The sequence below is a fragment of the Anopheles coluzzii genome, chromosome 2 (assembly GCF_943734685.1).
Source record: "Anopheles coluzzii chromosome 2, AcolN3, whole genome shotgun sequence".
Classification (NCBI taxonomy): domain Eukaryota; kingdom Metazoa; phylum Arthropoda; class Insecta; order Diptera; family Culicidae; genus Anopheles; species Anopheles coluzzii.
Genome location: NC_064670.1, coordinates 113,269,719 through 113,295,674, shown reverse-complemented (window position 1 = coordinate 113,295,674; position 25,956 = coordinate 113,269,719). Strand labels below are relative to the sequence as shown.

The 25,956-nt window shown below is 50.1% G+C and overlaps 5 protein-coding genes across 5 annotated transcripts; 2 read left to right on the top strand and 3 right to left on the bottom strand.

The window, feature by feature from the left end:
- Positions 1-70: 70 nt before the first annotated feature.
- On the top strand, positions 71-2,665 carry LOC120953439 (DAZ-associated protein 2-like). Its single transcript, XM_040373352.2, has 4 exons — positions 71-454; positions 846-919; positions 1,058-1,363; positions 1,462-2,665. The coding sequence occupies exons 1-4, from the start codon at positions 433-435 to the stop codon at positions 1,648-1,650; spliced, it is 591 nt and encodes a 196-aa protein (XP_040229286.2). The 5' UTR covers positions 71-432; the 3' UTR covers positions 1,651-2,665.
- A 1,266-nt stretch (positions 2,666-3,931) lies between these two features.
- LOC120953436 (uncharacterized) lies at positions 3,932-9,829 on the bottom strand. The gene is made up of 3 exons (XM_049605115.1): positions 9,710-9,829; positions 9,082-9,633; positions 3,932-7,719 (listed from the first exon to the last, which is right to left on the bottom strand). The coding sequence occupies exons 2-3, from the start codon at positions 9,629-9,631 to the stop codon at positions 5,813-5,815; spliced, it is 2,457 nt and encodes an 818-aa protein (XP_049461072.1). The 5' UTR covers positions 9,632-9,633; positions 9,710-9,829; the 3' UTR covers positions 3,932-5,812.
- A 1,117-nt stretch (positions 9,830-10,946) lies between these two features.
- On the top strand, positions 10,947-19,929 carry LOC120961647 (cyclin-T). Its single transcript, XM_040385562.2, has 9 exons — positions 10,947-12,383; positions 12,464-12,581; positions 12,673-12,883; positions 12,963-13,008; positions 13,084-13,174; positions 13,254-13,415; positions 13,506-13,659; positions 13,761-16,789; positions 16,858-19,929. The coding sequence occupies exons 1-9, from the start codon at positions 12,199-12,201 to the stop codon at positions 17,359-17,361; spliced, it is 4,500 nt and encodes a 1,499-aa protein (XP_040241496.2). The 5' UTR covers positions 10,947-12,198; the 3' UTR covers positions 17,362-19,929.
- Positions 19,930-22,791: 2,862 nt separating this feature from the next.
- Positions 22,792-23,809, bottom strand: LOC120952102 (collagenase-like). Its single transcript, XM_040371222.2, has 2 exons — positions 23,484-23,809; positions 22,792-23,412 (listed from the first exon to the last, which is right to left on the bottom strand). The coding sequence occupies exons 1-2, from the start codon at positions 23,735-23,737 to the stop codon at positions 22,824-22,826; spliced, it is 843 nt and encodes a 280-aa protein (XP_040227156.2). The 5' UTR covers positions 23,738-23,809; the 3' UTR covers positions 22,792-22,823.
- Positions 23,810-23,956: 147 nt separating this feature from the next.
- Positions 23,957-24,987, bottom strand: LOC120952104 (collagenase-like). The gene is made up of 2 exons (XM_049606046.1): positions 24,713-24,987; positions 23,957-24,637 (listed from the first exon to the last, which is right to left on the bottom strand). Exons 1-2 carry the CDS (start codon positions 24,928-24,930, stop codon positions 24,049-24,051), a joined length of 807 nt encoding a protein of 268 aa, XP_049462003.1. The 5' UTR covers positions 24,931-24,987; the 3' UTR covers positions 23,957-24,048.
- Between the last annotated feature and the right edge of the window lie 969 nt (positions 24,988-25,956).

Sequence of the window (25,956 nt, the reverse complement as noted above, 5' to 3'; positions counted from 1 at the left end):
TGTCAAAGTGCGTTTTTTTTCTTCACCCTTTCCTGTCAATCGTCCTGTCAACTTCGCCTTGCGGTGGGGATGAGGCCACCTCTCAGTTTCGATTCGCTCGGCCCGCAATCGATATCCAGTTTCACAAGAAGCAACGCGAGTCGAACCAAACTTTGTATTTATTTTTAATACAAGAAAGAAAAACGCTGTGCCCACATTTAGCTAAACTGTGTTTAACCGAGTTGCATTAGTGATAAACGCTAGTTAACAGTAGCTTTTAGTAGCGAAATTGAAGGCCTGCGAGCAAGGCAGCAAAGAAGCAAAGAGACAAACGCAACGCCTGTGCAGTGTGTTTGTGTGCGTGCGTGCGTGTGTGTGTGAGAGAGAGAAAGAGGAAAAGAAATTTTTCCTCATCTACTAACCAAAACAAACGCACAAGCACAAATTGCAGTCATGAACAACAAAGGAGTTAATGGTAAGTCGTATCTCATTCTCCAAGAAAGCTAATCTAATGCGAGGAAAGGCGTGCAGCAGGACAAAGGGGGAGCAGGTCTGCTTCCTAGAATCGTGCAAATTCGTCATCGATGATGATGATGATGATTGTGAAATTGTAGTTCAATGTTTCACCGTCACCGATTGGCGGAAGAGGCGGAATCCATTTTTCTGTGAATTAAACATAAATATTAGCAAAAGGCAACAGAAGTAAAAAAAACACCAAAATCCTTTAAACGTTATTCTGATCGTTTCTAAAGAGTCGCTATCGTTTTCGTTGTTTATCTAGTTTTTGCACAAGTATTAGTGAGGAAATGTAGGAAATGTTAGATGAAGACGGCCGTGCTAAATCCACTTTTCTTCTGTATTTACAGGATATCCAACGTATGACGCCGTACAGCAGGCCGCACAGCAGGCTGCATATCAGCAATACATGCATAACAACCAGGTGAGTCACTCGCATACAAACACGAGCAAGCACTCGAGCCCCACGAGCGCACTTCTCTTTATCGCCCTCCCCTTCTACCCCGTTTTATCAATAATAATAATAACTCACGCCCTTTCGTCTCACACCCGCCGACTCCAGATGCACGCACATGCACAACTTCCGCCTTCGTACAACTCGGTGGTGACCAGTATGACGCCAACCTACCCGCCATATCCGCCAGGAGTCGTGCCCCAGCCGTACTACGCCAACAGCTGGAGCGTGAACCCGTCCCCCCAGGCCCAGTTTGCCCCGCAGCCACCGCCGTACGCGAGTGCACCGGCGGCCGTTGCCGCCATCCCGGCGCAGTCGATGCATCCGCAGATGTACCAGTACCAGATTGCGGCCGCTCCACCGCCCCAGGCCCAGCCACCGCAGGTCTACCAGACGCCCGTCTATCCCGTGCAGGTGAGCTGTTTTTGTTTTGATAGAAAATTAAAAAAAAATTAATGAAAATGGACAATCCACTAACCTTACTCTCCTCCTCCACTGTCATATACACACAGGGTGCCATGTTCGATGCCGGTGCGCGGTTCGGCAAGACCGGAGGCCAGCCAACGATTCCACCGCCACCGCCCGGGATCGCCCCGAACGCGGCCCAGATGGCCTCGATGCACGGTCAGCAGGTGATGATGGCCAAGAAGAAGAACAACTTCCTGCACGGTGGCAACGGGGGCGGCTACACGTTTTGGTGAAGTGTGACAGAGCGTGTGTGTGTGTGGTGCTGTGGTGCACATGCAGCCTTTTTGGTGCATTTCCGGCAGTAGGTGCCATGGGATAGGAGGGGTTGGTTGTGGATGAGAGCGGAGGGGGTGGGGGGGGGGCATGGGGGGTAGGGAGCAGGAACAAACAAACCCGTGATGTTTCGGGAACCCGTTTAGAAGGGAGTTGAAAAGGCTGGACACGATTTACGAGAAGACTGCAATCCTAAGGAGAGTGACGCACGCGAATAGAAAGCTCTGTTACCAGTGGGGGAAGGGATGAAATTGGAACAGTTTGCGAGGGGAGAAGTGGGGGGGGGGGGGGGCAGCATGTAATGTGACCATTGCGAAAAGAACGCATAGAAAAAAAAGAAACGTTGCCGCACTCGGGTGAACGTTTTGGAGCGTTCTTACACGAAAGACTTGTAAGATGCTGAAGGACGAATATCAAACCAGTGGAGCCGTTTTGGGTTTCTTTTCAACCGTTTTTTTTTTTCTTATATCCGTATTATATTTGTATACGTTTGATGTTGTGTGCAGACGGCATTTTTTCCCTTTTCTTTTCATTTACGATCTACGAAAATCTTACTATAAAACATCAACTTTATATATTACCTTGATTATTGTGAACTTTTCCAACCTCCCCAGTGAATACATTCTTTTCAAGCAAGCACGATGTTTTTTTTACAGTTTGAATACTTTCACTCTCAAACAAGGAAAAGTTAGTACTCCTACCTATTCTTTTTGAATCCTAAACGGGTTTTGAATAAACAAAAACTTGTGTGTTCAAATGAAGAAATGAAATGTGTAAGCGAAATGAAAAAACAAATTAAAAGCAGAACTACATTGAAATCTGAGCATGAGGCACGTGGTTTGCAGTGCGCGTGTTAAATGTTGATACTGGAACGAAGCATAATAACAATACCTATACACTGACCCACACACTTAACAGACTGCTCAATATAGCAAACTTTATGAAGAATTAAAACAAAACAAAAAATACAAAAAACACACACACACACTCCAGACATGTGGAACATGACGCACAGCGAAGTGGGGGAGTCGAAGAGAGATGGGTGCTAGACTTTATAGAAAAAACGGGGTCGGGAAGCGGACGTTGGCAGCGTAGGCAGCAGAGCAGGCATGTTTAGTAAGTAGCAAAATGGTTAATGGAATTCTCTATTACTTAGAGTGATCGAAACCCTTGTTCAATGCAAAAGGAACGAAAGGAAGGACACAGAAATAGTTACAATCACAAAATCAGACAAGCGCAGGCAAAACGCAATAATAGCGGCAAACGAAGCGGGAAAACGAATCGTGTATGGTACTAGTGCCCTTTACCTTTTACCGCCAACCTTCCCTCAGTATATACATACATATATATATATATATAATACATATATATATATATATATATATATATATATATATATATATATATATATATATATATATATATATATATATATATATATATATATATATATATATATATATATATATATATATATATATATATATATATATACACAAATACTACATATAACTCCTCACACTTAGAGATGACCTCTCTCCCGCGTGTGTTCATCAGGCGCGGCAGCACCGAAACGGACAAGAAACGGAGGAAACAAAGCGCGCTAACTATGAAGCAATCTTCGAAAAGCAAACATATACACACACGCACAAGCACGTGTAATCGTACCCGGTGCGATAGATAATGCAACACAATATTGCCTTTTGTGTTTTAACTTTGTTTGCTGTTTTCGGTTGCCGCAGTGTTGCCGCCCCGTTATAGTTGTTACGAAAATCTTACTCCTCCCCCAGAAAATCGTATTGCCTGCATACAAGAAGGAGCTCAACGTGTTACTCGCTTTGTGATAGGAGAAGGGGTTGTCTAGCTAACTTGGTCGAAGGATAAGTGAAAGGCAGGACCGGCACTGGCCTGATGGAAGAAAAGAGCAGCAGAAAGTAACCGGTAGAAAAGTTCAAAACCAAACGTAAGACTCAATACGAAGTGGCACTTCTGGTCCATCGAAATTCTGGTCCAGTGTCCAGACTACACCATCATCTCCTTTCCTCTATTCAAACCAGTCAGAACACCAGCCCAGAAGAATTCGTGTGTGTGTGTGTGTTGAGAAGGGCGACCAAATTGAAACGACCAAAATTAGAAGACTTTGAACGGAAACAAAAGCGCTAAATTAAACACACACCACTAACACGCAAATGAAGACATAAGCGTGTGGGGAGAAGTGACTTGAAGGGAGTCCCTTAAAAATTCTAACAATTCCAAACAACAAGCCTCTCGGTGCAGCGTAAAAAAAAGGAAGAAACTAGCCAGAAAGTTAAGCAATAGAGGAAGAGGAAGAGTGGCAGTAAAACAAAAAAAAACACAAAAGAACGCAAACGAATCGCGACACATTCAATTCAATTATAGCAAGTAGTAGTTTAGCGGAAAATTGCAGCGAGTTGAACGGTTTGATAAATAGAACGCATTGGAGTGTAGGCAACGGCAGACGGTAAACAAAAAACGAAAAAGGAGGAAAGGGTCCTTGAGTGAAAATAAGGAAATTGATTATTAAAATCCACAATCCCACAAGTGATCTAGTTTGGCTGAGAAACTTTATTAAAAAAAAAAGAAAAACAACAAACAAACGAAACTATATATACTTATACATAATATTATACGTTAAAATCCATATTCAGGAAAGGATCGGATCGAGCACGAAGATGGAACAGAAATGCATGAATGAAACGGAGAAAGGATGAACACACGCACCTATTGCTTATTGCAAAACAAAACAAAACAAAAACTCGTAAAGGAAAGGAATGAGAATTGCAGCAAGGGAAGCGGTCGAAACGAAGAGGAATGCTTTAATATTAGCCAAAAGCGTGTGAAGCGTTGTAGTAGAGGTACCTACGGTAGGGCTGGTAATTTACTAAACTAATGAAATTGGAAGCATATGCCGAAGGAAAGAAGGAAATTGGCACGACGAAGGCGATCCGGTAGCTGAGAAAGTGGGATTTAGTTTTGTTTTCCATTCCGTTTCATTTGATATCTTTTATGTGTGTTTTGTGTGTTTCCGTTTCGTTTCGTTTGTTTTTGAGTTTATTTGAATGTGGGCAAAGAAGAAGAAGAAGAAGAAGAAAATGCATCTTTATATCTCATTTCTCAACAAAACCCCGCGCGCGCGCCTAGGTAATTCCAGTTTCGTTTCCACCAACGAACGTCGGTCGCATAAATATAAATGTATGGCATGTGATGCGTTTGTTTCCTTTTTTGTTTGTTTTTGATTTAGTGGCAATCCGGGCAAATGTACGATGCAATCCAAGCGAAAGGAAGTAAGCAAAAAGTATTTCAACAAAACTGATAAACGAATAAAGTGAAATTGAAAACACAACCCCTATAAAGGTTCCAAAGGTGGTGTTGGATACGATCAATGAAAGAAAAGATGCATTTTGTATGCAGCGTTAATAGTGAAGGAGTGAATGAAATGTCTTTTACAAGGTAGCATAACGGAGTGATTGTTGAAGGTGTACAACAGTACCGTTTAACGTGGTTTTAGGCAGATGAATGAAGTTATTCATTTTTTCGTATTTACTTCTTTTTTAATGCTTTTTACATTATTTTTCTAGGCTCTGATAGTTCAATGCCATCGTCTTTTGGTAATCTTTTAAATTACTTGTATATGCCAGACGGAACCTCTAACCGCCATGGTATGTTTAAAGCAACCTTCACGGACTTGGTTGTTCGGAGTCATTCACTTGACATGAACAACTACCCTGAAATCTGGCGAGTCTTACACGCGAAGGAGCATGATGAAGATCAGATAACGTTGAGGACTGCTCTAGAGATCCAAAAAGTTTCTCCTTTCGGAAGTTGTTGCGCGAATGGAGCAAGGAAACTGACCGATGGTAACTGTCTCGTGTCTCGTGTCAAACAGGTACGTGCCGGGACAAAACGCTCAGTTTGAGTCAAAGAAAGCAACGCTGTCCTTAAACTTGCATTAGGCCGTTCCATGGAAGATGGCTATTTATTGGTTCTATCTCTATAAAACTATCATATCTTCATCGTAAAGTGTAATGTAGGTTGTGAAAACTCCAGTAACTAAAAAAAACACGCTCATGCAGCAACTATACTTAAACGCAATTGCTTTCCTCACTTCTGGCGACGAGATTTTTGCTCCGAGCCACTCCCACCAGCCGCACTACTACTACTACTACTACCGCTCGATGGTTCCGCCTTTCCGGCCTTCGCCTTTTTAGCCTTTTCCTCGTCCGACGTGCCGCTCACTTCGTCCGTTGCGGTTGTGGTCGCTGTTTCGTTCGTACCCTTCGCTGCCGATTCTTTCCTATCCGTGGCAAGCCGGAGTTTTCTTTGCCTGGCCGTTAACGGTGATGGCTGTGGCTTTGGCTGTGCTTTAGGTGTTTGGTCGGTCCGGGCATCGCTTTCCTTTGGTGCCGTTGATGCGCTCTCTTCGACGGGTGCGGTGGTGCTCGTGTCGTCTGCATCCTTGGGCTGGCTGTTTTCCGTTGCGGTGATGGTAGTAGTAGTAGTAGTAGTAGGTTCCTCTTTTTCTGCAGCAACACTTGACTCCTCCGTTGCTTCTTCTGTTTTTGTATTTTTCTCTTCCTCTTTTTTGTCGCCATCGGCACCTTCCTTCGGTTGATCGGGAACGGTGGAGGGGGGTTCGGCCTGCCTTTCGTCAGTGGTTTCCGTTTCCATCGCTTCCTTGGCGCTTTCAGCCGCTTCTGTCGATGTGTCCATCGTGTCCATTTCGCCTACCTGCTCAGCGACAGTTGCTTCGTCCGGCTTTAGGTTCTTGTTGGGAATAATACTGACTGGCAGTAGACTCTCTTCTAAATCGACAATGCCATCATCCGTTTGGTCGACGGTAGCAGCAGCACTGGTGACATTGTTTTCGTTTTCCTTCGCTTCGGTTTGTTCCTTCTTCAATTCGCCTTCTGCTGCTTGCTGTTCGGGGGCAGGTTGCTCAGCCGGAGCATCTTCCTGCATCGCCATTGCTGCCCGGGACGACCGTGTATTGCGGACCCGCGGTACCGGCGTTACCGGTTCCGTTTTGATCACTTTGCGCTTGTTGTTTTCCACCTTTACCGGAGCCTTGGCGTCCACCGTGCCATCACCACCTGCCTTTGGCTCCATCTTTACCGCCTTCTTGTCCTCCGGCGCTCCGGCCTGCGTTGTAGCAGCGTTCGTCTCGTTCGCCGCTTTGGCGGATGATTTTTCCACCCCAGCCACCACCACCACCGGCGGCTCCATTCCGCTCACCTCGCCCTCTCCCTCCGATTCCGATTCGTACTTGCGCTTGTTGAACGATCGCTGCGCCGGCAGCTCCATGTGCAGCGGGCAGGTCACGTTCTCGAACAGGCCGGCCAGCGGTTCCTGGCACACCACGCCACTCTTCTCGATGCCGCACGCCCGGAACAGCACCTGCTTCTTGTCCTCCAGGATGTGCTTGCGGCAGTGCTTGCAGCAGGGCAGGGTGCGCTCCCCGCACTTCACCCCACCCTCCGTGTACGCACACTTGGGCAGCGAGGGGGGTTTCTGCTGCAGGCCCTCCGTCGCTTTGGCCCGCTTCTCCAGATATTTGCGCTGCAGAATCGCCTCCACCCCGTGCTTCCGGTGGTACCGGTTCAAACCCTTCAGCTGCTCGTACAGCATACGCTCGCGGGGCGTCTGCTTGACCTGATCGAAGATGCTGCAGTGATAGTCGCGCTCGGCCCGCTGCTCCCGCAGATAGTTGCGCCGGCGCTCGCGCAACACGTGCTGCAGGCGGTGGATCTGCTCGATGTAGAGCGTCTGCAGTCGGGTCAGCTTTTCCTTCGTGATGCGCGTCGCCTCCTCGGCCGTGTAGATGCCGGCGTGCTTCAGCGGGTCATCGCTCTGCGAGTCGACGCTCTCGTTGTCCGAGTTGTCCATCTCGTGCGCCTTCCAGGTGGAGCCGTACGTCGGATTGGCGAGCGCTTCATCCTCGTCGCTCGAGTCGGACGCATAGTCGAGGATGATCCGGCCGGCATCGTTCACCGTCGTAACGTCGACGTCAACTGGGAAACGGGGAGAGAGAGAGAGGGAGTGTTTCAATCATTGATGGCGCTATAAATACTTCATACTGGATGATCATTGTTAACGTATACATTGAGTACTCTAGAAGCTTTCAAATTATGCTTCTTAGAAGAAGCTTACAAAAAACAAGCTTATCGATCGTTTTTTCGTGCAAAATGTCCAAACAATAACATCTCTTTGTGCAGAGACGTTGGGTTGTCTGTTGCGGAATAAATCAAACGATTGATACAACCACTACGCATTCATCCCGGAACTCGTCCGTCCTGCACAATATAAATAGTACAAAGCCTGCCGCCTGTGCGTTATATAAAAGGCCCGCGCAAAGCGCCCGGTAGGCTCGGAGAACACACCACAGCAAGAAAATGAGAGGACTTGTACTCTTCACGCTGCTTATCGCAGGCACGGCCCTGCTGGCCAGCGGACAGACTATTAACGTCGGGATAACGACCAACTCGGACGGTTCGATCACGCTCGCCACATCGGACGGCTCGCAGAGTGTCACCATCGCGGCCAACTCTCCGAACCTGCTGGCGGATCTGACCGCCATCCTCAACACGATCATTGCCAACGCCCTGACCACCACGGTTGCTACTACCGCGGCAACGACGGCGACCGCACCAGTTACCGCAGCTACGACGGCAGCAACGACGGCGGCCACGGCAGCGACGACGGCTGCTACCACCGCTCCTACGACGGCTGCCACCACGACGACCACAACGGCAGCTCCGACGACGACGACGACGACTACTGCCGCACCGGTTACTGGGTCCTGCGGTCGGGGTGGTGGCTACCGGCCAGGTCTTGGCTTTGGTATCGGCGCTGGAATCGGCATCGGTGGCTTCCGTTTGGGCGCCGGAGTGTATGGAGGTGCCCGACCCGGTACCGGTATTGGTGGCAACTTCGGCACGGGTGGAACGATCGGCACGGGCGGAAGCATCCCGACCGGTACCGGTATCCTCCCCGGTGCAATCAATCTAGCCGGCCGGGGCCTCAGCTCTGGCGTGAACCTGCTCGGTAATCTGATTGCCGCCAAGACTAACTTCGAGGGACGCACGATTTACAACGGTGGCACGATTGGCGGTGGACTGGCCCAGGCAGCGGGCAGCCTGATTGGCGGTGCGGCCGCCGGTTTGGGCAATGTGGTGGGCAGCGTGCTCGGCGGAGTGCCTCGCGTTGCCGGTTCTGCCTCGCTGAATGCCGGTGCCGGCCTGTCTTACCAGCGACCGGTAGTGTATGGTTAAGCATTCATCGCCACTTGCCAGAAACAATATTCGATCGATACATACAAATACACTAACATGCAAAAACAACTTGCGCAAATCGCATAAGGGCTGCTCACTCACCGAAAGGATCGACCGAGGGCGTTACAACGTCCACATCCGTGTCGTCATCGTCCTCATGTACGGTTATCTTCAGCGGTGTGCTGCTTCCCAGGTAGTGCTGCTTCACCTTGTCCACCTTCACGTGGTGCGTTAGACCGTTCAGCAGCGTTTCGGTCGTCTCCACCGGCACCAGCTTCCCGATCGTGGACTTGGTCTTGATCAGCTGCGTCTGGCGGCTGTGCTCGAAGCAGTAGTTGGAGCCGTAGTCCCGCTTGGCGTCGTACTTCGGCGACGGCTCCAGGCAGCGGCGCCCGTTCGCGAACTCGTACTCGCACTGCTTGTACGGTGCGTCCGGGTCCTGCAGGATGTGCCGGAAGCAGTAGGCGTACGAGTCGACACGGGGCAGCGTACACTCGTATTGTGTGTTGGAGCAGACCTTGGCCTTTTCTTCGATCTCTTTCTGGATCTGGGTGCGGAGGGCCTGTGCATGGTCCATCGCCTGACTGGAGGTGCCCGGGCTCGGCCCGCCGCGACTGCCCGTGCGTCCCGCGTGTAGGTGTGTCGGTCCCATCGCTGCCAAAAACAGAGGCACGAATAATTGGTTAGCAATTAGCGAGACGCTTGCGAGGTTAACGATATGTTCTGGTACCAAAAAATACAATTCCCGCGTACAATGAAAGAACTGTTGTTGGAAAGCAATAATATTTACGCGGAGCTTCGAGAAACACACTCTTCTGGCTGAAATGACGCTTCGCATTGAAGAGATTTGACGTTTGAAGAAAAAAAAATAGGCATTCGATGACAGGGCAAACAAATGCGAGGTTGGCTCATAGATATCATCAAATGTCGTTGTGGCGAAGATCAAGATAATTAGATAATGGTTTAAAAAAAGTGTTGGAAAATTGATATTATTGATAGAAGTATTCAATACGTTCACTACATTCTACAAAGCTTAAATGATGTGAAATAAAAAAAATAATAAAAAAAACTCGAAAACACGTATTTTTCATTTTATAAACACAACAATAATTTAAAAGACCATTTTAAGTTGTTGATATAATATAATATCTTAAGACCAATTAGGGAATCAAAATAACAACTAGAACATTTCCTGTTACTTAAAAATGCTCTGAGACACAGATTGCAGTTATTTGTCCAGGAAAAAACCTTTTTTCACTTCAACAAAACTGAATGATTTAATGAATTAATGAATTAATTACATATTTACTGAAATTCCTTGCAAAACTACTAACTGTATATGCAAATGATTCGATAATTCAAAACAAGATTTAAAATTTTCATACGAAATTGCCTCTCATTGCCAACGATCCAACCTGTCAGACGCCGTAGCGCGCGCACACGCCCACTGTGCAGCTGTCAGGCGTCACTGGGACGATCCAACCCGCATGCTATACTGACCTTGGTTGTGAGGTCGGCCATTACGGAGTGAAAAACATATTTGTGGAGTGCATTTTTCTACACCAAAATAATACCATCTAACTCACATACCACCAGCTGGTTTCGGTTGCCTTGCCTGCCCGAACGCACTGCCCAACGTTTCGGATAGTTTTCCAGCGCAGCAACGGCGGCCCAGCACGTGCACGACACGATTTTCACAACCGGAGGCCCACACAGGCAGCAGAAGCCAAAGCCAGAATCGTAACCCCAACCAGCGGAAGGGTCTAGAGAGACGAGCGTGGCGAGCGGGAGAGAGAGCGAGAGAGCAGAGCGCAAAGCAAAACCGACACGACGTAAGAAGGGCCAGCACCCCGACTATCTGGACCTCGTGTTGTCTCGTCCTCCCGACTGTTCCGATTCCGTCTGGCCGCTTTCGGTGTGGCCGCTCTGCGTGGTCGAATGGCGTCGCGGAGTAATACCTGGCGTGACGACAGGCTGCAATGAAATGATGAAATAATTGCTCCAACCATAATCACACTTTCACACACATACACACATACACAAACACGTACACATGCGTACAGATGGACACGCACACTAGATGTACGGATTGAACAACGCTTTACGCGGGTTCGCCAACTTGACCGCGTGTGCGACGACGGTGGTGGTGGTGGCGGTCCGCTGCTGCAGCCCGATGGCAAGCAAAGCTGACTGTAGACTGGCCCGCTCGATTGGCGCATACTGTTAGAAACCAGCCTCTCCCTTCCCTTTTCCTCGTTAATCCTCCCCGAAAAGCCCCGGCCGAGCGGTGTTTTGATGGGAAAGGCAGGCAAAAGTTATCTGTGTGACGTTGCAAAACAAAAATCACGCTGTCCAAGCAATTGATCGCCATATTTCAGCCCCCGTCTCTGCTTGCACGGAAACGGGCTCGTGAGCACACGTGTGTATGTGTGTATGCGCGTGAGTGAGCGAGAGAGAGAGAGAACGACGACTGTGCATTTAACGGTAACCCGTCGCGCGTCCTGTGTGTGTGAGTGCGGTCGATAAACAGTGGGCTGGAAGTGCCTGTGTGTGCGTGTGCGTATCGCGGTCAACACTCACACACGGTGTCAAAACGGCTTCGCAAAGAACGCATCATCTGCTGGGAAAAGTGAAACGTGCAAAAGGTTGGTGGTGGTACGGGTACGTCGTCCTCCTCGTCTTCGTCTAGCGGCAGTAGTAGGCGGTCTGTATTATTGTTCTGAAACGTCATCGTCACCGCTCGTCACAAAAAAGAAAAACAAAAGCAAAAAAAACAGCGTGTGCATTGGTGTTCTGATGGATAAACACAGCCCCAGAACCATCAACACGATTGTCGTCGCACGCGATTTGGTGGTGTTGATAAAGTAGTGCAAAGAAAACTCACAATTCCGGTGCCCGGTGCTATTCCCCCGGTCTTCCCACTCCCACACATACAATCAACTGGGAAATAAGGAGTAATAAGCCGGAAATGAAGCCAGCCCTCTAAACGCGCAGAACGTGAAAACACTCGTGTCACGCCTCGTGCGAACACTTTTGCGTCGTTGGTGACGCGGTTCTTCCGCCTGTAACCGCGCGGCGGGTGTGCGTGTACAATCGAACGCTTCCGGTTAAAAGTGAGCGAAAAACAGAGAGAGAGCGAGAGAGAGGGAGAGTGTGTGCGAGAGAAGGAGGCGACCGATCCGCTGCAGCACCTTGCTTGCCCCACAAAACACACCTTCGATGGCTTCTGGCAGTGGTAGCGCAAGCGGAACGACGAGCAAGAACGATGACTCCAAATGGTACTTCACGGCCGAGCAGCTCGCCAACTCGCCGAGCCGCAAGGCGGGCATGGACGCGGACCAGGAGCTTATGTACAGACAGCGAGCCGCCAACCTGATACAGGACATGGGCCAGCGGTTGCAAGTGTAAGTGGATGTTGTTCGCCCGTTACTGAATCTTACTTGATCCTGGTGTCCGTTTTCTTCTTTTCCCCTTGCTTCCGCAGATCACAGCTCTGCATCAATACGGCCATCGTGTACATGCATCGGTTCTATGCGTTTCACTCGTTCACGCAGTTCCATCGCAACAGCATAGCGGCGGCCGCCCTGTTCCTAGCAGCAAAGGTAATGCAAGAAAACGACCCATCTAAAAAGGGAAAACTGTCTCTCTATGTGTGGTTCTGTGTTTTGGCATTTGCCAACCCCGCCCCCGTAGGTCGAAGAGCAACCACGCAAGCTCGAGCACATCATCAAGGTGGTGCACATTAGTCTCGGGATGGAGGCGCCGGATCCGCTGCGGGAAAGCTACGCCGAACAGGCGCAGGACCTGGTGTTCAACGAGAACGTGCTGCTGCAGACGCTCGGCTTCGATGTGGCGATCGATCATCCCCATACGCACGTGGTCAAAACATGCCACCTGGTGAAAGGTAACGCTTCCCCCCCCCCAAGTGGTGCCGTTTTTTCTCTCCAAAGACTAACTTTTGACACACTCACACACATTTGCAGCTTCCAAAGATTTGGCACAGACGTCCTACTTCATGGCATCCAACAGGTATGTGCTCCAACAGGCCGGCACGCAATAACTATTACTATAATTATTAACACCGGTCCACCACCTCTTTTCTAGCTTACACCTTACAACCATGTGCTTGCAGTACAAACCGACGGTTGTGGCCTGCTTCTGCATACACCTTGCCTGCAAGTGGTCTCGCTGGGAGGTAAGTGTAAGCGCGAACTTCCTCGATTTAGCTCGGTCGTAGCGTCGGAATATCACGCATTTTCGTATGATCTTCCCAGATCCCCCAGTCGAACGAGGGCCGGCACTGGTTTCACTACGTGGACAAGACGGTAACGCTCGATCTGTTGAAGCAGCTGACGGATGAGTTTCTTCACATCTTCGACCGCTGTCCGACGCGGCTGAAAAGCAAGATGAAGTCGATACGGGCCGACTCGGGTGCGGTAAGTGTTTGGTTGCTTGGTCGACCCATTTTTGTTTTGCCTTGTAGTTACGATGCTCAACTGTATACTTTTTTCTCTGCTCCTACGCAGGAGGAATCGGGTAGACGAACAGGTGGTAGCAGTAGCAGCAGCAACAGCCTAATGGCGGCACCATCCTCATCGTCCGTACCGCGCGGCCTGGATGAAGCCAGCACCGGCTCATCGTCCGCCTCTAGTCATCATCGTCCCAAACAGGGTTCCAGCTGTAAGATCGTTTGTCCCTTTCAAACCCCTCTCTGCCTCTCTCTCTCCCTCACGCACAAACCCAGCAAAACTAATTGTTTGGATCGTTTTCTGTCTTTTCAGCCGATATGATGAAACCGCACGGTATGTCGTCTTCCGGAAGCCATCAAAAGATTCCTTCCTCCTCGTCGAGTTCCGCCAGCTCCCGGTCGCGCTCCGACCGGCCTCCCTCCGCCTCCGGTACGCTGGCCGGGCAGCCGCAGCAACAGCCGCCACCACCGTCCCAGCATTACGGTAGTGGCAGCAGTAGCAACAGCAGCAGCAGCACGAGCAGCAAGGGCCCGATGTCGTCGCATCGGGGCAGCATGCAGCAGCCGTCCTCGCTGCAGCTCAACCCGTCCGGTGCGGTCCCATCGCAGCGTTCCGGCTCGGGGTATCAGGGACACGAGGGCGGCAGCAAATCGCGCCAACCCTCGTCCGCTTCCGGGCTGCTGCAGCAGGCCAGCGGAGGTGCGCCCGCCGGAAGCGCTGGCGGAAGCACGGCTTCCTCCGGCTCTTCGTCGTCCATGCATTCCGGCTACAATCAGATGAAGGCCGACCGGCACGGCAGCAGCGGCCAGAAGCTGCCATCCAAGCCACCGTCCTCTTCGTCGTCCTCGTCCTCATCGGGTGCTGCCGTGGGCGGTCCCAACTACGGCACGAAGCAACATCCGGCTCCATCGTCCCAGCCGTCGTCGTCGTCTCTCTTTTCCCATCCGCCCAGCTACAACCAGTCGATCAGTGGCCGAACGACGAACGTCCCGCTCGCCGATCAGCAATCGGCGACGAGCGGTAGCAGCAGCAGCAACAGTGGCAGCAGCAGTAATCAGCCAAAACCGGAGCCCAGCACGTTCCGGTTGCTCGACGAGTCGATCGGCCGGCTGGCGGACCCGATGCAGATGTGCACGCCACCGAAGCAAAGCAAACCGTCGTCCATCTTCAGCCCGGACTGGAAGGACTCGCAAACCGAATCGCTGCAGAACCTGCCGTCGGGCAAATCGCGCTCGAGCGGCCACTATGGTAATGTGGCGTCGGCCGGTGGTGCGCCAGCCGACCGATTGCTGAAACCGCCCAAGGGAAGCCCGAGCGGGAAGAAGCAGCAACAGCAGCAGCAGCAGCACCACGGCATGGCTGGTTCGCGCTCCGATGGGCAGAAGAAGGATCGCCGCATGGACGGGTCGGTTGGGGGGCTCGCCGGGCAACAGCCACCCGCTTCCAGCAAGCATCAGCCGATGGGCCACGACAAGAAGTCGCTCGGCCCGCCCAGTTCCTCCCTGCCGATGGTGGGCGGCACCACCAACCTGAGCAGCACCGGTAGCAATAATGGTAGCAGCAGCAACAACAGCCACACTAGCCACAATTTGAAGCGGGCGCTGGACGGTACGGCCATGCCCCCGCACCAGGACCCGTCCGGACCGCTGGGCAGCCTGACGGGCAATGGTGGCAACACTCATTCCAGTGGCAACGCCGGCGGCCTGCTGTCGTCGCAGGCGAAGCGGCCGCACCCGAGCAACGAGCAGATCCGGCAGGACGACGGGACCGACTTTCGAGAGCAGAAGGTGCGCCGAACGGCGGAACCGTCCGGCTCCTCCTTCCTCCCGTCGTCCGGCTCGCCCTCCGACCAGCTGTTCAACTCGTCGTTCGATCTGGCCAGCACGTTCGACAAGATGGACGATTCGTCGTCGCTGTTCAACTTCAACGATCCCGGCTCGCTGCTGTCCCAGCCGCTGCTGAGCGACTCGAAACCGTCGACGCTGGCCAAGAGCGGCGGCATCTTCAGCAACACGATCAACGGCATCGAGACGAACGCGGCGCTGGTGAGCAGCCTGCTCAAGGAGAGCCTGTTCAACGAGACGCCCAAGTTTGGCTCCCTGTACGGCGGCACGAGTGATCCGCCGCCCAGCAGCGGATCGCGCACCGATGTGACCGACTCGAAGCCGCTCGATACGACGGGTGGCTCCTCGGCACAGCCGGCGAATGAAACGAAACCACAGCTTGCTTCGATAGAAAGTCTGCTCGGGCTTCCACCGACTTCGGCCGCCTCTGGGCAGCAACAATTGCCAACTGCAGCCGGCGGTGGTGGCCCCAACGATGCCACCCAGCCCGGTGCGGTTCCACCTTCCTACCCGTGGGTGACGACCGGCAACGCTGCCCAGATGGGTGACGCTCCTGCAGCCGCTACCGCCACCGCACCCCCGACGGCAGCACTGGCTCCCGCCTCCGCCGATGTCGCAGCACAACAGCAGCAGCAACCGGCAGCGACTGCCTCGACCGCTTCCGACCCGGACACCGACACCGGCGGCCATCGGTCCAAATCGGAGAAGAAAAAGAAGAAGGAAAAGCACAAGCACAAGGAAAAGGACAAGACGAAGGACCGCGACCGGGAGGAGAAGAAAAAGCACAAAAAAGACAAGGACAAGCACCGGGATCGGGAGCGCGACCGGGAGAAGGGCGACCATCATGCCGGGGCGACGGGTGCCGGTCCGGATGGGGCCGGCGCCGGCCATCAGGGCGTCGGTCACTCGGCGCCGCAGGATCCGCCCGGCCCGATCAAGATCAAGCTGAACCGGGCGATCCTACCGCCCTCGGTGGATGGCGTCGGGTTGCACGGGACGGGGTCCGCCCCGTCCGGTGGGCCGGCGAACGATGGGCTGAAGATAAAAATTCCCAAGGACAGACTGTCCGGTTCGTCCTCGCTGCCCGGCGGCGGCGGTTCGGCAGCGGCCGGCGGTTCGTCCCACGGAGGTGGTGGTGGGCCGTCCGGCGGTGGCGGCGGCGTCGGAGGAGGAGGATCGGCTTCCTTGAAGTTGAAAATTTCCAAGGATAAGATAGAACATTACAACATCAGCGCTACGAGCGATGGTGGCACGGGTGGAATTGGCAGCGGTGGTGCGGTGGGGGCGGCCGGGCTACCGATGGGCGGTCCGAGCGCAATGGGCGGCCCCGGTGGCAGTGGTAGCAAAAAGAAGGACAAGGATCGCGATAAGGATCGCGAGAAGAGTAAATCCAAGTCCTCCAGCTCGTCGTCGTCGGCGGAGCATGGCAGCCGGCAGAATGGGGGAGGCGGCGGCTCGGCGGCTTCCGGCAACAGCAGTAGCAAATCTTCCAGCAAGGTACGTCGAGTGGGTAGCAAATGTTTGTGTAGCACTTCATTTTGCAATCGCATTTCTTTCACTTGCAGAATCTTTCAACGTTACAGCAACCCCAACAGCAGCAGCAGCAGCAACAGTACGGTATGTACAATGCGAACCAATCGATGCAGGCGACCAACGCAGCAATGGCATCAATGGCTGGGATGGTGCCAGGCGGCGGTATGCACGGTGGCAGTTACCATCAACAGCCCGGTTTCGACTATCTACAGCAGCAACAATCGGTCGCAGCACTCCAGCAGCAGCAGCAACAGCAACAGCAGCAGTACTATTCCCAATACGGTCAGTTCGGCCAACAGCAGCAGCAGCAGCAGCAGCAACAGTTTCAGCAACAAATGGCCGCATCCGGCCCTGGTTCGATGCTGCTGAACGCATCGTCCGGGCCGGCAGGAATGCTCGGTAAGCTACCGGGGCAACCAGGCGGCGGCGGCGGTGGTTCTACGGGCGGTCTGCAACCGTCCGCACTGCCACCGTACTACTACGGTGGAGGTTCCGGTACGGGTACGGCCACCAACCAGGGTGCTGTTAAAAAATAAGACTCTACAATGCTTCGTCACTCGACGGAAGGAGCAGGCAATGATGCATTTGTGTATGCCACCGTGGCACACTGGATTCAGTCAACTCCCGCCTTCCACTGGGTCACCTAGGGGTGGGGCGGTGGAGGAACGCTTGTCAGTGGGGGAGAAGCCTTGTACGCTCGATGGGGGAGAGCGTTGATTGTTTGTTGCTTTTTTAAGGCTTCAGTTTGATTAGGATTTATCTTTGTATATAGTTTTGGATCGATTTAGCATTCTTAAATTCTTCTTTTGGACTGTAATATTTTCGAACATCATCGTTGTGTTTAAGTAGACTATTTGCTACCCCTTATTTTACCGCGTGGTCGTGTGTGGACAGTGGACATACACACACACGGACGTACACAGAGAGAGAGAGAGAGAGATAACGAGCGGAAGTGCACCACCACTTTCACGCCTGCACAGCCACCTGCCCAGGGCAAACGGTGGGGTCAGTTCGGTTCGGTCCGGTTCGGTGTGCGCTGAATCATCCGCAGAGAATCTTATTCTATCGTGAAAAGCAGTATAGTGTTATTAAGGGTCGGTTTTACTCAGCCGATGTTACGGACATTTCAATCACGTACCATGTATGGTAGTTTTTTGAAACAAAACATAGAGAGCGAGAGAGAGAGAGAGCGAAAGGGGTCGCTGTTATAGATGTGTTATCCCCCTAGACCGCAGCTAGACGATGTTTATTTTTATATACCTTAATTTAACGGCGAACCCCGATTAATGTTATCTTCCACAAGCCGAACCAAGACTCAAGCATCCTCCCCGTCGAGATTCGCATCATCATGCGCAATAGACAGTTCCACGTGGAATGATGGGTGTTCCCACTAGCGAAAAACAAAAACTGAGTGTACAGATCCAACAGTTGGCACAGTCCAAACTCTCGGCAATCCTTACCTTGTGCTGCACTTTGCGGCAGTGAATTTCGTAAGACATTCTGTTAATTTGTACGGCACGATGTGCGCCACTGTACGATTGAAATGGAATACACAAAATGCGGCGGAATTATGCTGAATGGAAAAGAATACCTGTGTGTGTGTATGTTTGCGTTATCGACATGCATATGTGTGTGTGTGTGTGTGTGTGTGTTTTTTTACTTCCTGAATGGTTGTTGGCTCCCCCCTTTTCGTCTGTGTGGAAGCAACACGGAATCGAGAATAGTGTGCTCTCTCGTGTTCGGTCTCGTATTGGGGTATACAGCCTGCTCAGTCCTGCAACTTGTTGCGCTGGTAACTATGGGGCCCAGAACAAGTCGTTCAAACGTTCCGTTAAACAAAGGTTGATAGCGAATGACGCGCTACCGACGTATTAATTTAAGCTAGCGAAAGAAACAAAAAAAGAAACACATCTATTTGTACGGTTCACTATGAACTACAGGAGTGGCACTCAAATGTTGTGTTAAAAACAGATTCGAGGAAAGAAGAGGAAGAAGATACAAAAAAACGGAAACCTGAATCGAAAAACCTATACAATGCTGACAGCATTTTTACTTCCTCTCTTGTTCACATCGATCAACTTCCTAGAAGTGAAAAAAATTGGATTGTTGCTATTTGTGCTGCGCCTTCACGTGGTTTTTGGTTTCTTCCCTCTCTCTCTCTCTCTCTCTCTCTCTCTCTCTCTTTCTCTGATGGCTGTACGACTATTACGGGCGAACCCGTGGCGAAAATAATGTTTGAGATTAGGAAGTTTTGTTTTATTTGTATAAGCGTATCAAAAAAGGAAAAGAAAAACACACAAATTGTATCGAAATAATGCTGCGTAAAATTCAAATTCCTGACCCCAAAAAAACATTTAAACCTAAACATAAAAACTTTGAAAACACTGGAAAAAAAATGGATACAAAATTGAGCAATCATACAAAAAAGGAAAAGAAAAATTACAAAACACAAAAAAGGTAACAAAAATAATAAAAATTAAACTCCCGCAGCAGGGAGAGATGTTTATAGATAAATTAAAATCTTAGTCGATCGTACAGCTACAGAAGAAAAACGAGAGAAAAAAGAGGATAAAGGCGAGTTGAAAGATGGATACTATTGAAAATTTGGAAAATAATAGGCCCGCAACGTTCCACTACGAGTCAGACTCGCGGTTGCGAAGTGGTTAATGAAATTATTATCAATACAACCACAATAACAAAAAATACTATTACAAAACAAAATATGTTTACCTAAACACAAAACAAAAGGAAAGCGAAAATGGAAAAAAAAACTGTTTGAAAGTTACAGCTCTGTATTAAACAAGATACAAAGATTCAAAGGAGAAAAGGCGTTCGAAACAAAAAAAGAATTATATCAATTATACACAATGTGTGAATAGATGAGCTGCAAATATGTTGCTGTGGGTTGTACGGGGCACTCTTAAATCACCTCCCCCTGCCGGCTGAAGATAGACTACACTGTTCCGTGTTTATGGCCTGGACCCCCCCCCCCTCCCCATCCCAACCCTGTGTCTGGTAATCTGTGTAAGGATGTACCGAAAGTACTAAATAAACGTTGAGATTCTGGGGCGCGCACGCTACTGTTGCACGTGCTATACAAGCAATGCCGAGCGCAATGTTGTTCATGGTGTACTGGGTGTAGATGCTGTTTTTGGTGGCTGCTGATCGGTGTGCAATCGGTTGCGATCGCAACCATTCACACTTACTATCACGGTGTATCAAGCTTACCAACTTCACGTTCAGAAACAATATGTTGAAAGCTATTCCACCACACCAGCACCGGTCTGCTCTCACGCAATAGCAATTAATATCACGATACATGGGAAGGAGCCGTTTGGATAGTTACTTCTAACATAGATGCAGGAAAGAAAGGATTAATAAATAATAATCCAGAAAAAACGGAAAAAACGAAAGAAATAGCAAGAGAAAGAGAGAGAGAGAGACGATGGTGGGACGGACAATCTCCCCCATCCCCCTACGTATTAAATACAACCAAACGATTGTTGCAAAAAAGAAGTGCAGTTACCGGGTCTAGCAAAAGGTAACGAGTTAAACGTAACTAAGCAAATTACTACACACTTAAAGGAAAAAAGAAAGCATTAACAGACAAAAAAAGAAAACACAAAGCATACTTTAAAAAGGGATACCATTTATAACAACAAAATACCCACACAACACATAACACAGCAAAACAAAACAAGAGAAAACAGTCGTAATGCTGCTATACACAACAAAACAAAACATTAAAACACTCGAACTGATAAGTCTGAACATTAGCTGGAAAACAAACTTTAGTAGAGCGTGGTTTGCGTGGTCGAGGCAGAAGTTTGCCACCCCTTCCGGCAGGGGTGTGCGATCATAGTTAGTCCAAGCGAGTGAGAGTGAGGAAAGCGATGCAAATGGAAGCCGTTGTCAAAGCAGAACGACGAGACAGGCCAGAAGCGTACTGGAGGAAATTGATATGCAAATAGAAATATATAACTAATTTGTTAATGAAAAAAAAAAAACAACAACAGATACACACACTTTAAAGAATTCAAATCAACTAAACCCCCGTACTTTACCAATGTCTTTAAAATAAAGAAAAGAAAAACCAAAATGAAACTATAAACGCAAGGAGAAAGAGTTTGGCTCATTCCATCTGGGACGTATAACGTCTTCAACCCTTCATACATCATGCGTGGGAAACAGTGGATCGGATCGTGTTCGTATTTATGTTATTCAAATTACGTTGTGCTTAGGAGAAACAATGCACGTTTATTTAAGACACCTCAGATAAGTGCATCTGGATATACAGCACAGAGTAAGGGGTGTATCAAGTATCCAGACTCTTGGGTGCTGCTCTTTTCGCTTCCGTATGGAATTATAAAAATAAATGAAAATAAACCGGAACAAACTCCAGCAAAAAGAAAAGAAAACGAAAGCTATACAGGAATTTGGTCATTTCATTAAGCCTTTATTTGTACAATTATTTTTTTTTTAATTTTATGTTATACCCCTTTTTAGTTTAGGTTGATTCGTAAGTGTATTATGCGTTTAAGTTTAAGTTTAACGAAACAATAAAAATGTAAATTAATTCCGCAGAGTTGCTTTCATTTCATTTTATTTTGTATTTAATACTGATTCTAAAGGAACAAAGAAAGAAATCAAGAAATAAAGAAATAAATACAGAAAGAAAAGACACTATGAGTAAAATTGAATGCAAATATTGCATTGCGTGCAATCTTGTATGACGGTATCCTAAAGTAGATTAGCATGGCATCCTTATTGCACAGGCTCAATTGGAATCCAATTGGAGATACAATTCAAATGTGCCTATCCAATGACATCATCGCTTCCCATCACTTCTAGTGCGCAAGAGGCAACAAAGTGTGCCAAAAATATCAGAAACCGTGCATAAGTCATGTGCTTGACTCTTCTTCTTCTTCTTTTTGGCTCAACAACCGTTGCCGGTCAAGGCCTGCCTGTACCACTTGTGGGCTTGGCTTTGTACCAGTGACTTATGGATTAGCCCCCATAGCAGGATAGTCAGTCCTACGTATGGCGGCACGGTCCATTTGGGATTTGAACCCATAACGGGGATATTGTTTGAGTCGTACGAGTTGACGACTGTACTACGAGACCGGCTCATGTGTTTGACACCTCTGTATTTTAGCGCAAGCACGCATTAACCAGTCCAGGTTGAGCGTTCGGATGGTCAAATTGCGTTCCTAACATCAACAGAATAGGCGATTTCTGGAAGAGTCATGATGAACAATGTTTTACAATATAATTTGCCGTGTAACGTGTAGTTGATGGTTACTCGCTTATGTCTTTTCCAGGACCTTTATTAGGGACGAACGTATCGACCGACGGATAGCATTCCTTGCAGCCCAAGACGTACGAATCGACAGGCGATGAGAATCGGGCCGGTTAACAACATGTCCGTCATGGGTTCAAGGCTTGAACTTCAAGCCCCCATATAGACTGAGCCCTCATACTCAACACTGACTAGATCCTGTTCGATCTTTTCTCTTTAAAAAAATACTGCTTATCGATCGTGATTGGTCAGGAAAAATGCTGCATGTTCTGTCGACAATATATCAATGCAAACCGGAAAGTAATGGCGCTTGATGGCTTACGGAGGCCTGTGCCTGATAAGCTATGCGCTGTTTTTGTTTTGTTGTCGCGCTTCTACCAGGTGTGCTTTTGCTGCGAATCTATTTTTAATGTTGGAAATCTTTGCAGATTGGCCTCGGTAGCAGTGCTCCACTGGAACGGGAATCGATCCGAAGCCTCTAGAAGGTAAAGGAAGGGTTCTCCACTCCCTACTCGGTGCGTCCTTATACCGTATCATTCCACTCTTAAATATTCAAATTGAATCTATTCCTTTTTACTTTGATTTATATGATTGGTTAGAATGAAAGATTGAGAAATATACATTTATATTTTATTCTTAGAATTAATGTATGGAAAACATTTGACCATTTAATTTTCAATTGATTTTATTAGCAACCGTTTAGAAATTATCCCGAATAGTCACATCGGAGTTGGCACCGATCCAGTCCAGGTAGGCCGACAGCCGCGTATACACAGCGGCCCGTCCAGCGTCACACCCAAGCACCGAGTTGAACGAAAACACGCCGACCTGCGTCGTGATGCCGTCCGCGTCCACAATCGTCAGCGGTGCCCCATTATCGCCCGCACACGGCGAGCTGACCGACCCGTCCGTGCACATGTGCGCATCGCCGATCGTGTTCGTCGGCAGGCTGACCCGGCAGGCCAGATTGGTAATGATCTCCGCCCGACCAAAGCGCAGCTCGGCCGAATTGCTAATGCCCGAGCCGAACCGGCCCCACCCAAACACGGTTCCCTGCTGGCCCGCGAACGTGGCCTGCACCTGGCGTCGGTTTGGCAGCCGTATTGGGCGAATGCGATCGGTGAAGCTGACAGAGCGTGGGAGCCGCCCCAGGGCAACGTCAAAGTTTTCGCCCCCCTCCACAAAGCTCGTGTGCAGGATGAAGCGTTCGATCAGGAGTCGTTCGCGGCCCTGCTCCGGTTGGTCGTCCACCCGCAGGCCTCCGAGGTAGGCAAACGCAGACGTGGCACTGTTAGAAAGGGAGAGGTACCGTTTTAAGATATCCCAGCGACTCCTGCAAAGCGTTCACTGTGTACCAACCTCTGCACGCAGCTCGCCGCCGTGAGGACATAGTTGGCAGAAATGAGGGAGCCCGCACAGCGCCCAGTAAAGATGACTCCGGTGTGCGTTACCAGCCCGACGGCGTACGGGAACTGTCCAGCGGTGGCGAGAGCTCCCCCAACAACGCGACCCCGGGGGGCATCCTGGCGCAGCGCCGGACGAATGCCTACGACCTCCGTGGCGCAGACTGCTGCCACCAGCACCAGCACCGACAACAGAGAGCACTTCCGCATCTCGATCGTACTTCAGTTCGTTCGTCTGTTCACGTTCCGACTGTCCGGACGGTGTGCTCGGGCGAGATTTTTATACAAACGCGTTAATGCTTTAGGCAATAGGGAAAAGAACACAACCAAACCCCCAAAAACCCTTGGAAGAACCCCTGGTCCTGATGGACTTTTCGACACTTCCCCCAGATTGCAAGACTTCCAGATCAATCCCCCCGGAGCAGGTGATTACGATAAGATAGTCCCTTCGGTTTCGTGTTTATTTGTCAACCGTGTAGTGTTTTTTTTTTGTTGTTTGTTATCGTTTATAAGCGGTTGGATTAGAAGTTATCGCGAATTTCGACGTCCGAGTTGTCGCCGATCCAGTTCAGATAGGAGGACATGCGCGTGTGCACCGCGGCACGGCCCGACTCGCAGCCCAGGATCGAGATGAACGAGAACACACCGATCTGGGTGGTGATGCCGTCCGCGTCCACGATCGTCAGCGGAGCGCCGACATCGCCCTGGCACGGCGAGCTGTTCGCACCGTCCGTGCACACGTGCTGGTCGAGGATCGTGTTGGTCGGCAGGCTGAGCCGGCAGGCCAGCGTCGAGATGACCTGGGAGCGACCGAAACGCAGCACCTCCGAGTTGGCCGTACCCTCGCCAAAGCGGCCCCAGCCAGTCACGGTTGCCTGCTGGCCGTTGAAGGTGGCCTCCACCTGGCGCAGGTTGGGCAGGCGCACTGGCCGAATGTTGTCGCTGAACGGCACCGGGAGCGGCAGGCGCACCAGAGCAACGTCGAACACGTCCGGCTCCGCCTCGTACTGCGGGTGAATGATGAAGTCGGTCACAGTGATGCGCACTGCGCCCGGTTCGTTGGGTTCGTTGATGCGCAGTCCACCGAGCACGGCGACGGCACTCTGAATGCTATTCGAGGAAACCAACAGGAAATCAATATCAGCAAGACAACAGGAGAGGAGGGGGGGGGGAGAATTAACCTACCCAGAGACGCAGCGGGCAGCAGTAAGGATGAAGTTGGCCGACACCAGCGAACCGGCACACTGACCAGTCAGCAGAATGTTGATGCGCGTGATCAGCCCAACGGTGTACGGGAACTGGCCGGCGGTGGCAATGTCGCCGCCGAAGACGCGCTGATTGTTGCGGGGCGCGTAGGCCGCCACGGCGACCAGCAGCAGGGCGAACACGAACAGGGATTTCATCGTTGAGGCTCACGCAGGCTCACACTAAGCGTGTGCCGGTCCGGGCAGTCGCTTTTTAACGTTGCCCGGGAGTCGTCGCACGACCTCGCCTACGTGTTATCGATATAGCGCTCCGGTACGCCATCTTAGACTGCCCGTCATCGTTAAGAGAACCTGCGAGCTGATAAAAAAAGCCAACTTCGTGCGTAGTTGGTTACGATAGCAACGGGCTAAGGTCGGTCTGGCGTGCTTGAAGTTGGAGCGCGTGCGTTGTGAGCTAATCCAATCTAAGCATAAGTTTTCTCCGACATCTAAGTAACCAAACAAGCAAAACATCCTAAGCTCTATAGAGAGAAATGGAATGTCTTTAACCAGAGAGAGGGAGAGAGAGAGCGAGAGAGAGAGAGAAAGAATGCGAGAGAGCGCTTGGGACGATCAGAAACATCGCAGGGTTTTTCCAACCCACCAATCTCTGCTCTGTATCTGCTCACGCGAGCCTCACACCTGTTTGCTGATGATTATCTGTTCGCTACCGCAACATGCTCCGCTATCGGTGGAATGGTATGACACTAGCAACAAAACCCCGATCGGACGATTAGACGTCACCGTGGGTCCTGTTACACCAGACCAGTGCGTATACCAGACCAGACAACAAAATATCAGGTGCAGGGAGTTACAGCTAGGGCGATAACAGTAGCATGACCCTTTGCCATACCAGATGTAAGGGGGTATTCGTTAATCGCACTCTGCGGCGTTTATCGAGACGGTGAGTTAATCGGCAACTGTTTGGCTCGTCTTTCGCGGGGCGGAGTTGGGCATCCTTCATCATTGTGTAAACAAAGATGCGATTTTTGTTGTTGGCAGAATTTGATAACGTAATAGAATGTGTCGATATCGATGGTTCCAATTGTCTTAACGAGCTTGTGAACTTGCAGATGAATAGGGAATTAACATTGAACAGCTTTATCAAAATTTTGGTAGGACTATTGGCGATTTTGAATGAGCTATTCAATATTGCTATTGCAGAATTAGGTCCTCTGGGATTGA

What these genes read in the sequence shown, in the direction of transcription:
- LOC120953439 (XM_040373352.2), top strand. Translation starts at nt 433, where the DNA reads ATGAACAACAAAGGAGTTAATG. An exon ending in GAACAACAAAGGAGTTAATG is followed by an intron (nt 455 to 845) that starts GTAAGTCGTATC and finishes CTGTATTTACAG; the next exon opens with GATATCCAACGTATGACGCC. An exon ending in CGCCCGTCTATCCCGTGCAG is followed by an intron (nt 1,364 to 1,461) that starts GTGAGCTGTTTT and finishes ATATACACACAG; the next exon opens with GGTGCCATGTTCGATGCCGG.
- LOC120953436 (XM_049605115.1), bottom strand. Translation starts at nt 9,631, where the DNA reads ATGGGACCGACACACCTACACGCGGGACGCACGGGCAGTCGCGGCGGG. An exon ending in GCCCTCGGTCGATCCTTTCG is followed by an intron (nt 7,720 to 9,081) that starts GTGAGTGAGCAG and finishes CCCGTTTCCCAG; the next exon opens with TTGACGTCGACGTTACGACG.
- LOC120961647 (XM_040385562.2), top strand. Translation starts at nt 12,199, where the DNA reads ATGGCTTCTGGCAGTGGTAGCGCAAGCGGAACGACGAGCAAGAACGAT. An exon ending in CCCTGTTCCTAGCAGCAAAG is followed by an intron (nt 12,582 to 12,672) that starts GTAATGCAAGAA and finishes CCGCCCCCGTAG; the next exon opens with GTCGAAGAGCAACCACGCAA. An exon ending in TACGGGCCGACTCGGGTGCG is followed by an intron (nt 13,416 to 13,505) that starts GTAAGTGTTTGG and finishes GCTCCTACGCAG; the next exon opens with GAGGAATCGGGTAGACGAAC.
- LOC120952102 (XM_040371222.2), bottom strand. Translation starts at nt 23,737, where the DNA reads ATGCGGAAGTGCTCTCTGTTGTCGGTGCTGGTGCTGGTGGCAGCAGTC. An exon ending in GCGGCGAGCTGCGTGCAGAG is followed by an intron (nt 23,413 to 23,483) that starts GTTGGTACACAG and finishes CCTTTCTAACAG; the next exon opens with TGCCACGTCTGCGTTTGCCT.
- LOC120952104 (XM_049606046.1), bottom strand. Translation starts at nt 24,930, where the DNA reads ATGAAATCCCTGTTCGTGTTCGCCCTGCTGCTGGTCGCCGTGGCGGCC. An exon ending in GCTGCCCGCTGCGTCTCTGG is followed by an intron (nt 24,638 to 24,712) that starts GTAGGTTAATTC and finishes TTCCTCGAATAG; the next exon opens with CATTCAGAGTGCCGTCGCCG.